This window comes from Trichomycterus rosablanca, chromosome 9 (genome assembly GCF_030014385.1).
Source record: "Trichomycterus rosablanca isolate fTriRos1 chromosome 9, fTriRos1.hap1, whole genome shotgun sequence".
Classification (NCBI taxonomy): domain Eukaryota; kingdom Metazoa; phylum Chordata; class Actinopteri; order Siluriformes; family Trichomycteridae; genus Trichomycterus; species Trichomycterus rosablanca.
The window spans coordinates 6,769,937-6,784,282 of record NC_085996.1 but is presented as its reverse complement, the minus strand read 5'-3'; the positions used below and the strand labels follow the sequence as shown (position 1 = coordinate 6,784,282).

The 14,346-nt window shown below is 40.1% G+C and overlaps 2 protein-coding genes across 4 annotated transcripts; one reads left to right on the top strand and one right to left on the bottom strand.

Annotated features, from left to right (window-relative positions):
• The first annotated feature begins 224 nt into the window (after positions 1 to 224).
• Positions 225 to 9,643, top strand: fez2b (fasciculation and elongation protein zeta 2b). Of its 3 annotated transcripts, XR_010013694.1 has the most exons (9): positions 225 to 622; positions 2,215 to 2,323; positions 3,698 to 3,814; positions 3,907 to 4,045; positions 4,232 to 4,485; positions 5,195 to 5,270; positions 5,953 to 6,018; positions 6,321 to 6,404; positions 7,762 to 9,643. XR_010013694.1 is itself a non-coding variant. In XM_063001767.1 (8 exons), the coding sequence occupies exons 1-8, from the start codon at positions 306 to 308 to the stop codon at positions 6,335 to 6,337; spliced, it is 1,092 nt and encodes a 363-aa protein (XP_062857837.1). In that variant the 5' UTR covers positions 225 to 305; the 3' UTR covers positions 6,338 to 9,643. The 3 variants fall into 3 exon arrangements, 2 of the variants coding, with proteins under 2 accessions (XP_062857837.1, XP_062857835.1); XM_063001767.1 differs by having other exon boundaries at positions 3,701 to 3,814; positions 6,321 to 9,643; XM_063001765.1 differs by having other exon boundaries at positions 6,321 to 9,643.
• A 554-nt stretch (positions 9,644 to 10,197) lies between these two features.
• Positions 10,198 to 12,373, bottom strand: si:ch211-57i17.5 (usherin). Its single transcript, XM_063001907.1, has 4 exons — positions 12,206 to 12,373; positions 11,756 to 11,827; positions 11,350 to 11,556; positions 10,198 to 10,505 (listed from the first exon to the last, which is right to left on the bottom strand). The coding sequence occupies exons 1-4, from the start codon at positions 12,371 to 12,373 to the stop codon at positions 10,422 to 10,424; spliced, it is 531 nt and encodes a 176-aa protein (XP_062857977.1). The 3' UTR covers positions 10,198 to 10,421.
• Between the last annotated feature and the right edge of the window lie 1,973 nt (positions 12,374 to 14,346).

Genomic DNA, 14,346 nt, shown 5'->3' with positions numbered 1-14,346 from the left:
TAAAACGTATTACTTTGTGTGTAGCTTAAACAGCTTAAAATAATTACAAATTATTACTTAAATGTTTGATTTAGAATAAATATAATAGTTATTTTATGTGTTTATTTATTTCGCACTACCGTTTTGTATTACGTCTGCCTGTACTGACGTCTGTGTGACGTCACCGCGCGTTTCCGCCGTGTGCTAGAGAAGCGGAAGGTTGTTGTATATTGTTGTATGTTCTTCACCGGGTTTCTGCCAGAGTTCAGGCCGGGCAGAGAAGCTCCTGTCCCGGTCACCCTCACCCAGGATTCCCGCGGAGAGCCATGGCGGCTCCTGTAGCTGAGTTCGACGAGGACTGGCAGGACTTTAACGAGTTTAAAGCGGCCTCAGATGAGACGTTAGACCGTTTAAACTGTAACCAGGCTGAGCTCGAGCCTAAGCCGGGGCCTGAGGAGGATTTGTGGGCCGAGTTGCAGAGCTCTGTGTGCGGGGAGACCCGCAGCTTCGTGTCGGTGGAGGAACTGGTGCAGAACTTCCACCAGAGACTCGGTGTGTGTTTTACAGACCACAGCAGCAGCACAGAGAAGATCTCAGAGCCTGTCGAGCCCATCACTGAGGAGAACCTTCTGCAGCAGGATGAGTAATGAGCACATTCATTTATATTCACTCATTCACAATCAGCACTGTGCAAACATCCTACACATCTGTCCTGAGTCCTGTAATATCTGGTACCAGGACATTACCAGCAGCTCCTTCAACTCCTGTACATTCAGTGTGTAGCACCGTCACCTCACAGCAAGAAGGTCCTGGGTTCGATCCCCAGGTGGGGCGGTCTGGGTCCTTTCTGTGTGGAGTTTGCATGTTCTCCCCGTGTCTGCATGGGTTTCCTCCAGGAACTCCGGTTTCCTCCCACAGTCCAAAGACGTGCAAGTGAGGTGAACTGGAGATACAAAATTACAAAAAGTCCATGACTGTGTTTGACATTGAGTGTGTAAAACATCCAAATAAATAAATCCCGATGCCATCTCTTCCTCCATTCGATCTTGGAGAAGACAGGATAGTCGGACCATTCGACCTTCTTCCGTTGCGCCAATGTCCAGTTCCGATAATAGGTGTTTTCGATAGTGGACAGGAGTTAGCATGGCCTCTTTGATCCCCCTGTAACCTATGTTTAAAATCATCTGTGGTTGGATCCACTTTAGATCTCTCCTGTTGGTCTGTACCAGACGTCCTCTGGCTTGTCCTTCCTCTGACCACTGTGGGTCAGTCATCAGGTCATGATGATCTGGTCCTTATTAAAGCTTTATGCTGACCAGATCTGCTGCATTTAACATGTGAACTATGAGGAACTACATCAGCCCAACATTTTTGGGCGGTTTTAATATTTTGGCTCATCAGTGTACATTACACATCTGTATACAGCTGCAGGGGTTATCTCACAATCTGATTACAGGTACAAATTATTAAATGAAGAGCCGCTTGTTTGTTTTATTAATTGCGCTGATGATTAAACTGTGCAGATGTTTTGTTAGATGATGATCTACACAAGGACTCAGATGTGTGTCCTTATCTTTTCTCTCCTGTCACCATTTTTCTCATTTTATAGTTGCAGATTGATGCCCAGAACCGTGGCATTTCCCAAACTGCTGTCGTGTATAATAACTGCTGATGTATATAATAAGTCAGAATTAAACTATGTGGTGTTTAGCCGCTCAGGTGGCGCAACGGTAAAGTACGCTAGCTCACCAGAGTTGGGGTTTCGAATACATCGTATCGAAGCTCAGCTCTGCCTTTCTGACTGGGCTGGGCGGCTGCATGAACAACGATTGGCTGTTGTTCAGGGTTAGAGGGTAAGAAAGTCGGATCATAGGTCCTCACAACTGGTGCGACTGCGGCCCGTGCTGGCTGACTGATGGCGCCTGCACAGGGCTGAGGAATAATGCTGATGGGGGTGTGGCCCTCCGTACACAGTGCCTGTCAAGTATATGAACTCGACTCGTGCAGGTGAAAAATGCACCTGTACCGGAGGGGACTCAGTCAGCGGTGATGGGTTGAATCAGTATAGAGGACGCAATCAGGGTAATTGGACACGACTAGACTGGGGGATATATATAAATATATACGTATATATTAAAAAAAAAAACTATGTGGTGTTTATCAGTAGTTATTAGTAATGTTTATGGACTGTTGATTTGAAACTGTAGAGTTGATTTTCTTTTTATCCCTCTGCAGGATCTGGAATGCTTTGACCGAGAACTATGGGAACGTCATGCCTGTAGACTGGAAGACGTCTTACACTCGTTCTCTCCATCTTCCTTCACTCAACCTACACCAGCAACAGGTAACAAACACATCTGTCCATTTATTGCTTTAATCCATCCGTCAGGGTCAAGAAAAGACTCGCAGGGTTTATGTAATTCATCAGTGTGAAATATTTTCCTCAACTTTAGATGGAGAAAAGAGAGAGGTGCTGTATCCTAAATACCATTCTGTATACCTAAAACTATCTAAATGATTTCAGTACCGGTGGTAAGGTCACTGTTTTGAGCCCATTGCATAATAAATAGTGTGTGGTTTGAGAGACAGCCATTTAGCACACTGGCTGAAGCAGCACCGCTCTGTTCCATGTGATGTCTGATACATACCCAAATATTAAACACTAAAAACCTCAGTTTTACTTTTAGCTTTTGGGTTTGATTATTCTGTCGACATTCCACTGCAGTCTCGATCATGTGATGTATTGTTTCTGCACAGTTTTCCAGTTTCATGTACAAATTCATAAACAGAGACACTTGCATACGTAACAGACACAGTTTCAGCCAGCAGTGTTGCACCATAACGAGTATGGTCTTACGCAGAACATGTGCACCCCCGTCTATTGTTGCAGAGCGTTCCTGTGAATAAACTGTCAATACTGTAAGTCAATATTATGAGTTCGGCGCTCAGTGGTGCAGCCAGCAGGAAGCGGGTTTGCTGCAGATGATGTAAATGCGGGTTAACTTACGATATGTGCCCAGCCTCGTGGTGACTGAAGCGCAAAATGCTCATCACAGGAAAGTCAGCGCAACACACTGTGCTCTCAGACTAATGATAACGGAGGTACAACAGAAGCCAGCAGTCACTTTGAACGAATTGCTGGATGACCTAAAGGCAGCAGGAACAACAGTTACACAGTGAATGTTGAAAGACTGACTTACCTCCAGTCCTACAGCTCACACAGAGGTTCTGTTTAGAAAAAGCACAGATATCCTAACATGTAAATTTGCTAAGCCACATATAAAAATAGCAGACCAATCAGAACAATGCTCAGATGAAACCCTTTGTAATATGCAGCCGCTAATGTTTGGAAATAAGATAAGATTCCTTTATTGATTCCCATGGGGAAATTACAGTGTTACATCAGCTCCAGCACGGTGTAAGTAAAGTAAATAGAGTAAATAAAATAAAGTAGAAATTCTTACAGAAATAGAAATTTAAAATATTGACTATGTAATTCAATTACTATTATACAGCAGTATGACAATTACAACTATATAGGATAGAAGGATTGAAGCGTTCTGTATGCATTTGATCCCCAAATCACCGAATCCACAGTGAAGTATGGTGGTGGGAGCCCATTTAATGAAGATAACAAGCACCTGATGAACAACAGGAGCAGGAAGTTGTGACAAAATTCGAAAAGTGCAAACAGCTAGTCATTATGTCTGTGTTCTAGAAGCTGGAGAGTGTGAATCTGGATCTATCTGATGATGAAGAGCTGAGGGAGCAGATGGATCTGCACTCCATCATCGTCTCCTGTGTTAATGAGGAACCACTGTTCACAGCTGAGCAGGTACATACATACACACTAGTGTAAATAAGCACGGTCTATATATATACAGTATGTGTGTGTGTGTGTGATTGTTTACGTGCTGTGTGTTGTAGGTGATCTCGGAGATTGAGGAGATGATGATGCAGGAGTCTCCTGTCGAGGACAATGAGGACTCACCATCAGATCTTTCCACACTTTCTCAGGAGCTACACACACTCCCACACTCCACCTCCACCAGCAGCTTCGAAGAACGTCAGTACCTCATCACCTAACCTCACTATCCTGCCTTGTTCTTATGGCTAAATTGAAGTAAATTCCTGCAGTTATGTTTCAGAATTTAGTGGTAGATATTCCAGAAGACTAGGAAGTTAGGGTGAACCTGAATCAAGTTTATTTTTAACTGTGATTACATGAACGTCTCTGTTCTGTGTCTCTCAGGTCTGCGTGCCATGAGTGTGGCCGAGTTGGAGGCTCGGTTGGACGAGGTGGAGAAAAAGATCCGGACCTTTTCTGAGGAGCTGATAGATCAGTTGGCGCTGCGTGATGAGCTGGACTTTGAGAAGGAGGTGAAGAACAGTTTCATCTCGCTGCTCATCGACATACAGAACCGACAGAAAGAGGCGATTAAGAAGAGGAGGAAGAGCAGGAACACCACAGCGGGCACACTGAGAGGAGAACATGCTCCTGGAACTGTAAGACCAACACACACAAACACTGATTAAGCCACCAGTGTTTTCTTAACGTTGAAGGAGATTCTGTCTAACCCCAAAAGCTCACGTAGATGTTCAGATGGGTTGAGACCTGGTGACTTCAAAACTGTCTGGGCATCTACACAGACATGTATGGCTCTTTTGGGTGTGGTGGTGGGGTGGCTGTACACTATAGGTACACTATGTGGCCAATATTATTTATTTTAAAATCCTCGGTGTGATTTTATTTCAGCTATAAGAACAGTCACACTTTAAAAAAAAAGGCTTCTCAATAACCTTTGACGTATGTCTGTGGCAATTTGTGCCTGTTCAGTCAACAGGGCATTTGTTGGTCTGGTCAGTGATGTTAATCGAGCCTCAGTTGGTGTTCCAGTTCATTCCAAAGCTGGTCAGTGGGGCTGATCACAAGAGACTAGAGCTTTTCTTCATGTCTTTATAGAGCTTACTTTGTGCACAGGTGCACAGTCATGCTAGAACAGGAAAGGGCCTTCCCTAAACTGTTGCTGCAAAGTGGGAGCTGTATAATTGATAATAATCAGGTTTATTCATATGAGGAATAGAGATAAAGCAACACCATTCACTCAAAACACCTTTTGTTTATTGTTTTGTTTGTTTTCATGATGATTTATTTGTTTATATTTTTTATGTGTAAATAATTGAAGTTATTAATTTTGGTATTTGTGTGTGACAGTATTTAACGACAGTGATTCCATATGAGAAGAGAAGTGGAGCTCCGTCAGTAGAAGACTTACAGATCCTCACCAAAAGTGAGTCTCTAATACGCAGCAATTTTACTTCAGTTAAACATGATCACTGTGGTCTCCTGGTGGTGCAGGCATCTAATGCGAATTTAAATTAAAAAAACTATTAAAATAACAAACTAAATAATGTAATCAATAAAACAAATCTGCAAAATCTGGTAAATGTTGCTTCCCTTTAAACTTGTTAAAAAATAAATCTTGTAAAAAAATAAATCTATTCTCATTCTTTTAATGCCATAAAAAGTATCAGAACATTTATATTTTACTGTCAACAGGATTTTATTTCCATCATTAGACAAACTAATAAATCTATTTGATTCAAATCTTCAAATTAGAAATAGTACTGCAGCTACAGGGGCTGGATCCAAATTCTGTGGGTCTGTAGATGGCAAAGACTTACCACCTTTAATAAGGAAACAGTGCCTGAACAGGAAAAGACCTTCCCTAATCTGTTACCACAAGTGTAAAGCATATTGTGGGCTTTATGATTACTGATTCTGAACAAAACACCTGCTGTTATTATGTCAGATTTTTCTACTGGGTGGTGTAAAGGAGGGTCTGAGGAGTTCTTATGAGGTTTTTTGTTTATAATTTGATGTTTTGATTTATGTCTGTGTAGAATTTATACATTTTTATTTCAGCTTTTTAAAGTAAACATTTGTGTTTGTTTATATTTTGTGTGTTTTAGTTCTACATGCTATGAGAGAAGACAGTGATAAAGTTCCCAGCCTGCTCACTGAATACATCCTCAAAGGTAAAAACCATGTTTTACTATCCTGCGACACGTTCTGTCCGCTGCTGGCCACCAGGTTGAAAACCACTAGATTAGATGATGTGTGGAATTAGATTTATTAGACTATTGGACATCCAGGCAGGTCCAAAAAGTGTCAAAGTATGTGAATATCTGAGCATATCATCTGCTCCCTGTTAAGCTCATGGTCAAGTGTCAGCGTAATGTTTATCTTGTAATATGGAATGTGTATCAGTGTATATTTAAATGAGTTGTTGTTGTTTTGGTTCCCGAGCTGTGATTGACGGTTCATCTTCTCTCTGCAGTGCTTTGTCCCACATAAACCAGATGAGCAAAATTCTCCAGAAGATGATTCAGGACTTCCTCAAGTTCTTCCTCAAAACTCAGAGGTTCTCCAGCCTGAACATTTACTTCTATATGGAACTGTTTTATTGTGCTAGAAAAAAATATTTTTCTACTTTTCAGCCATGTAGCTCAGTATTATCAGTATTCCCTTCATAGTCTGACCAATCAGGAACTGAGAGCAGCGTGACATCAGTGTGGCTCTGTCCCAAACGCTAGTGCTTTTATGATTTTTATGTTTTTTAGTAACTAGCTATCAGCCTGTAACTCTACAATACTGATGGTATTGTCATACGTAAGTTTGACTATCAGAAAGTCCTGTATCAGACCGGGTTCTGTGAGTTCCAGTGTTTTGGACGGAGCCTCAAACAATCTGAACTCCAAATAGAGCGCTAACTATTTACGTTATGTCAGCATAACTTTCTGTGTAATTGATGTTTTCGAATGCATTTGTGTTCTTTTTTAAATGTAGACGCTGCTAATTCTAAAATTCCGTTTGAGCTGAAGATCAGCGGCCTGTTGCACCAGTTGAACATAAAGCAATATTTTGATCAAAACTGCATTTTAGACAATGCTTAAACTGGGTTGGTTCAATAAATAACAGCTTTTATAGCTGTTATGCTTTAAACTGTTTAATAAAAATGGCTTGTAACACTAGCTAATCTAGGTACACAGTTGTTAGCCAAGCATAAATAGTGAGCTAAAGAAGAAGCCTTGGGTAGAGCAGCAGCTAGTGAGAACACTAGCTCGTGAGTTGGCTCTCCAGCTCCAGTATCTGCGGTGTTTATGGGGTTCACTAACAAGACACAGCTGGGTGTGTCTGAGGGAGAGAAGGCCGGGTGGATTCTTACCCCCCCTGCCCCTGCAACAGTGACTCCTGCTGTCTTGTTGAGGTGTCAGCACAAGCAGTGGAAAATTACAGAGAGATCAGTGGGTCCTCCATACCTACCGAATCTCTCAGTAATCTGGTGTAGTGATTAGGTGTACCAGTCCACAGCCAACCCCAGCCAGACAGAACATTATGCAGAGGCCGAGGTCACTAGAGTGCACAGAGAATGGCACTGAGAATATTTAAAAATGGGTGCAACGGGAACCCCTTCGTTGTAATTTTTAACCTGTAGATGAGCGTTCATACTCGGCTACGATCGAACTGGTGCAACAGGCTCCTGGGTATTTTTTTACTGACAGAAACGTTACAGAATTGTAGTTTTGATACAAACAAATAGGAAAAGATGCACCGGAACCTAAATAGTTAAAAGGAATTAATTTCTATAATGTTACTAATGTTCCTGTGCATCTTTTTCTTTAAAAAAAAAAAAACTAATAAAAAAATTAAAATGTCAGATATTTTCATAACACTATTTCCTTAAGAACCACAAACGTTTAAGCATTTTTTCTTTATAGAGAGAGTGTTAGACGTGAAGAGCGGATGATAAATGAATGTGAAAAGATGGACACAAAAATAGGTACGAATTTCATGCTGGGTCAGTCGGCGAACATGAAGCAAGTTGCACAGTGATACACCATATGGACAAAAGTATTGGGACACCCCTTCGAATTATTGGATTCATGTGTTTCAGCCACAACAGTTGCTTACAGGTGTAATAAATCAATTATATAAAGGAAATTAGATGCCTCCAACTGCTTTCAAGCTCTAGAAAGACATAAAGAAAGGCTTGGTTTAATGAAACTCCAGTGACCTGCACAGAGCCCTGACCTCAGTCTCACTCATCAGCTCTGAAATGATCTGGAACATCAATTTCTTGACCAGCATCATTGTTCGACCATACAAATGCTCTTCTGACTAAATGGGCACAAATTGCCACAGAGTTACTTCTTAAGTCATGTGGCGGCTGTTCCAGCTGAAAAGATCACAGAGAGGTCTCTCTGTTTTAATGCCATTTTTGTAATGAGATGTTCAGCAAGCTCATAATCAGGTGTCCAAATACTTTTGGCTGTATAGTGTATTTTTTGGAATTTAAAAGGGACGTGATTGTTGAAAGACATGAAATAAACTGCAATGTTTTAATATCATAACCACCGAACCAAAGAAGGGATTTTTACAGACGGTTTAGATTTTAGGTTTTAGTTTTTTTATTAATTTTATTCATTAATTGTAATTGTAGGAGTTTTTTTTAATGATTTAGGTGCAGGAGTGTTTTTAAGTGTTAACACAGCTTTAGCATGTTCTACCAGGATTGTAATCGTAGCATGTTTACCATTAAGTCTAAAATTGTTGTAAAATTGTTTGTACAGCGTTTGTTTATGTTTAGCTCAGCTCATACTTTACTCTGCTTTGATTTAATGCCTGATTTAATATTCTAAGCTAGCTAGCTTTACCAGCTTTTTATTCACTTCATCGTCACATGACCACACAAGCAAGAAGTTGACAGCAGCAAGGCAACATGGGATGCGTAGTTTTGCATAGTAATTGAGGGTTGCTTACCTGTGGTTCCAGTGTTTTATTATAAGTGAATTTATGAACCCTTTTTTTTTAATCTTCACATTTCTCAGCGGTGCTGCCTTGATTTGCAGCTTTGTGAGCTCAGCTCCACCACCTAGAGTTTATTGGGTCATAGAGGTGCTCTTTAAGTTTTGGGATAGGTATTTTGGGGGCGGAACTACTTTTGGGGTGTTTTTATTAAGGACCCTGTAAAGTGGTGTCTGTTCTCATTGGTAAGCTTACTCTTGCACCCACTGTTCCACTTTACTGATGCTGTTTGCTCACGTTTAATACTTGCTGACAACTTGTAAGATGTTTAATTGTTTTCCACCACCTGAGTGTTCAGCTAAATAAAAGGAAATGGGGGGGACTTTTCTTAAATGAATGTCATAACATTAAGTTTGCAGTTAATCTAATTTATTAGCTCTTAGAAACATTTAACACAATAAATTAGGATGATGCTAAATGCACCGCTCTTCTTTTGCTGCAAGTGAACAATTCTGTTAGGTCGTTGATGGGAGGGGAAGTAAACAAGGGTGCAATAAGAACATTTTAACGTTCATGCATTAACACGGGTGATTTTTAGCTTAATTAAATGTATATTAGCGCTGATGCTAGTTTGTTTATTTGGCTGATGAATACAGATTTATATTTATACTGAACAACAGCAAAACGCTGCCTTTATACACCTGATCAATTCTACATAAAGTAAAGATATTTTAATGCACCATTCATCACATGATTTTTAATTTTTAACTGTTTTTTAGCATCTCATCATCTGCAACTGTGCACATATTTTTGCAAATTGCAACACATTTAAAATAAATGCTAACCTTCTAAAAACGGGTTGTGTTTCTTTCCATTTGTATAGACCTGCGTTTCTGCGCCATTGTTTAAACTATTTTTATTTCATGACGTTTTTATAACCTACTATTGCAAGACCAGATTTTACTCTAATGAGACTCCAATCTGAAGAATCTCTCCAGTGATTTTAGTCTGGTGGAGGTGACTTGTCAAGACTTGGTTTCACTTGGTACGTTGGATACACCAATGTTTCCTCACTCTAGAAGTGTCTTACCTTCTAACTACCTTCCTGAATACTCCAAATCTATTTTAAAAATGCAGGATTAATTGAAGATGGCTGACTTTCATTGATTGCTGGATAAGAAGCTAAATGACATAGGAGCCTGGAATCAAAAAGGTGTCAAACCCAGTGTCACAAAACCTTTATATCAAAAATGATTTGATTCCTGGGTCCCTCTTTCTTTCTTTGCTCCTTTTTTCTCATGTTTTCATATGAAGGAGCTGAAAATCAAGGAAAGGAAACGAGAGATTTATTAATGTTAAAGGAATTGATTGCAACCATGACTTTATTTCAGACGTCATTACAAAGCCATGAAGAACTTCATCCCCTCTTTAATATCAATAATTATTTATTTCAATAAAACTATTGCTCATGTGATCACAGTCTGTTCTTCGATGCAATGACCCTCAGTGACCCTTGTCTCCTCACTCTGATTGGTTGACGTGTTAATAATTACACTCTCTGGATGGTGATTAATTGAAGCCCTGAAGGACGATCATGACCAGGTTCCTTCCTGCTCCGCCGAGTGGACAGGGGTTAGAGGTTGGTATCTGTGAACATGGTGTGTTCTTTCCTCACGGTGCTGAAACCTTTAATAGTGTCCACAAACTCCTCGTCAAACTGAAACACACACAATAAAAAGTATATATGTCTAACTATGTGGACACATAACCGTGAGCTTGTTGGACATTCTGTTACAAAGACATGAACATCAGTTTAGATGCTCTGCCCAAACACCAGAGAATCATTTCCTCATGTTGCCATGCCTTTACATGTCGTTTAGCTAAACACAAGCAGTCTCTCATACACCTTTTACTCAGAGCTTCTATCCTGCCACTCTTCCATACAGGCCTGATTTATAGAGGATGAAGCGATGGTTGTCTGTCTGACAGGTTCTCCCATCTCTGCACAGGAATTTTTTAGGTCTTTTGTAATCCCCACTGGGTTCTTTTGTTCTTTCCTGACCAAGGTTTTTGTTGCTCAAATGCCAATTCAAAAAATGTTCAAGGTTGTGCCAAGCTTCTTCCATTTCAAATGTTTAATGCCACTGTGGTCCTGGAATACTCAAGGCCTTAGATTTAGTTTTATAGGGTGGCTTGGTGGGTAGCACTGTTGCCTCACAGCATGAAAGTCCTGGATTCGATCCTCAGGTGGGGCGGTCCTGGTCCTTTCTGTGTGGAGTTTGCATGTTCTCCCCGTGTCTGCATGGGTTTCCTCTGGGTGCTCCGGTTTCCTCCCACAGTACAAAGACGTGCAGGTGAGGTGAATTGAAGATACAAAATTGTCCATTACTGTGTTTGACATTAAGACTTGTGAACTGATGAATCTTGTGTAACCAGTAACTACCGTTTCTGTCATGAATGTAACCAAAGTGTAAAACATGACGTTAAAATCCTAATAAATAAATACATTTAAATTTATATTCTTGTCCTGATCGATGTTTTACTTGTTCTAGATGTCTTACCATGCCACTGTCATGTAGTGCTCTGATTTGAGGGTCCCAGACTTCATCTTCTCCCACCTTTCTGTCTATCAGCTGGCTTACGCTCCGCCTTAATGGATTCTGGGAAATGTCATGGGAAATCATGTAGGGTGTTGAAACAGTAACCACCCCCATCTGACCCTCAAGTGCATCGTCACCAAATTCCACAATCTTGGCATCGATCACTTCCTGTATGAGAGGAAGACACATGCATTAAATCATAATCATGTCATGCCAGTCAGATGACTGAATACATTCAGTGGTTTATTAATAATAATATGTTTATTAATGTTAACAATAACAACAACAACAATAAGAAGAATAATTACTATCACTACAACTATTATTAATATTATTTTAATATTATAGAATAATAAAGTTCTCTCACCTCCTGGCGCATGGTGAAACCTTTTAGTGTGACGCTGTTGGGTGAGCTGGTTGCATCTGGTACTGTATCAAACTGTACATCATAATAATATATTTTAATATTTTAATATTTTAATCAATCTCAATGCATAATCACTAATTTTGTTTCATTAATCCATATTTACTAACATTTATCTGTAATTACTAATGTCTTATCTCTAATGACTCAGCACTAATGACTAACACTAATTATTAACTACTAATTACTAATTACAAGGAATCAGGATACTATGGCTCAGTTAAATGTTAAACGTAAAGTTAACTGACATTAAAGATCTTCTATACCCCCAAATTTATCATTAAGCTGCAGTCTGTATATTTATGACCTTATAAACTCACATTTGTATAAAGTTTAAGAACCCCTGGATCAGAGTACTGTTAAATCATATTTTTGTTAGCCTGTGGTGCTCACCAGGTAGGAGTTGCTGGGTGGGTAGATGCTGTGGGGGCTGCGGGGATGCAGGGGCAGGGGGACGAGTGGGGGGCGCTCTCTGGAGTAAGGTGGACGAGTGATGGCTTTGTGAAGACCGACTCCCAAAATAATGGCAAAAAAAATCAGAGCCACAGATGCCATCACCATCATAAACCATAGCTGCAGGTGTACAGGGGGACCTGCAGGAGGAGGCAACACCAACACTGACACACACACAAACAAAATGGAAATACTATTATTATTGCTCAAGCTACTTCTATTAGCTACCATGTTCCAGATCATGCAGAAGGTGGACTGGCCTCTCTAAATTGTCTCAAGGTGTGAGTGAATGGGTGAGTATGTGGTGCTCTGTGATCAAGTTCTGTCCTTTCCAGAGTGTATTTCGGCCCTTAAGTTGTTGTCAGGTGGCACTGGACCCACCATGACCCAAATCAGGCTGAATTGATTACTAAAAATAAAGGAACATCAGATATTGGTGAATCACGTATTAGTTATCATGAACTTTATTCAGTCTTAAGTAACTACTTTGTTCTGGTAAGGGTCATGTCTATTGGTGGTAAAAATAAACCCATCATCAGCTTCCAGTTCCTATCCACCTACTGCATGTTTTTAGGAGATGAAATGGAACCAGAGAACCAAGATTACATGTGTGTGGATATGTGAGAACATGCTTCACAGAACCCAGGTCCACACGACACTATACAAAGCTACACTATATGGCCAAAGGTATGTGGAAGCTCTTTCTAATGATCAGGTTCAGGTGTTCCAGCCATACCCACTACTAACAGGTATATGGCATAAAATAAAGCCTTGACAAAAGAGTTGAGGCTGTTATATATGCAAGAAGGGGTATGGCGGAGAGAACAACACACCATATTAATGCTCATGGTTTTGGAATAGGACGTCCAACAAGCTCGGTCAGGTGTCCACATACTTTTGGTTATATAGAGTAGATAGATTGTTATTGTATAGCTGCATGTTGTTCTACATCCACACAACCTCTACAGAGCAGCGTCACTGGACATTCTCTCATTACACTCATTACACATTTTAAATATTTAATTATCAACCCCGTTGAGTCTGAAGCATTCGTGCAGAGTTCACACACCATCGATTCTGATGGACACCACGTCCATCCACGAAGGTGAAGACTTCTCAACCTAATCCCCTTCACATCCAACCAAAAACCTGCTACTGTAGCTTTATGCACTGTGACTGGAGACTTCAGTACTCTATAAAATGCTTTACATTTTTTATTTATTGATTCATTTATTTTATTTTTTTTTTTACCATTGCTTTATCCTGGTCAGGGTCATGGCGGGTCCAGTTTCTTCAGATTCAATGCACTAACACACAAACATTCTCTTCAGTTAAACATAAATACAGTTAAAATTATTTGATTGGATTAAAGCTAGACTTTCTATGTGTCCAATCTTCTAAATAAACTTAAAAACACACATTGTTCTGTTTCTAATAAAAATGATTGTAATTGTATTAAGGGTGTTCAGGTGGAGCAGCAGCCTTTTACACCAGCCCACCACTGCTGCAATGATGAAAATGAAAATAACTATTAAAATAGTAATTGTGAAGCGCAAAAGATCTTGCTTAGTGCTCAGGGGCTTAATCAAGGTAAAAGAAAAAAAAGGAATTCCTTTTGCCACAATGTAAAAAGCATATAATTTACCTTATATCATTTGGACACCTGTTAGCAATTGATGTGCAGAAACAACTAATTGCAAATATTAAAAATGATGTCCACATACTTTTGGCCATATACTGTATTTAGAGGAGTGATGTGGCCAAGACAGAGAAATAAATGAAGGAAATTATTGAAGGAATTAAAGTGAGAGGTGAAGGAGGTCATACTTACCGCTTGAATTTTCCGTGGTTTGACAGGTAAACAGCGCACCCAGAGCCCCCAGTGAGTGTTCGGCATGAGAGACAGTGAGGCGGATCAACAGCTTCCTGTTATTGCATCATTCATTCTAGAGTATGAATAAAAGGATTCAAGAGGTACTGAAAATAACTAGTTAATCGTTACATGGACGAGTGTATGTAAAAAAAATGTGTGTGTGTGTGTGTGTGTGTGTGTGTGTGTGAGAGAAAGAGAGAGAGAGAGA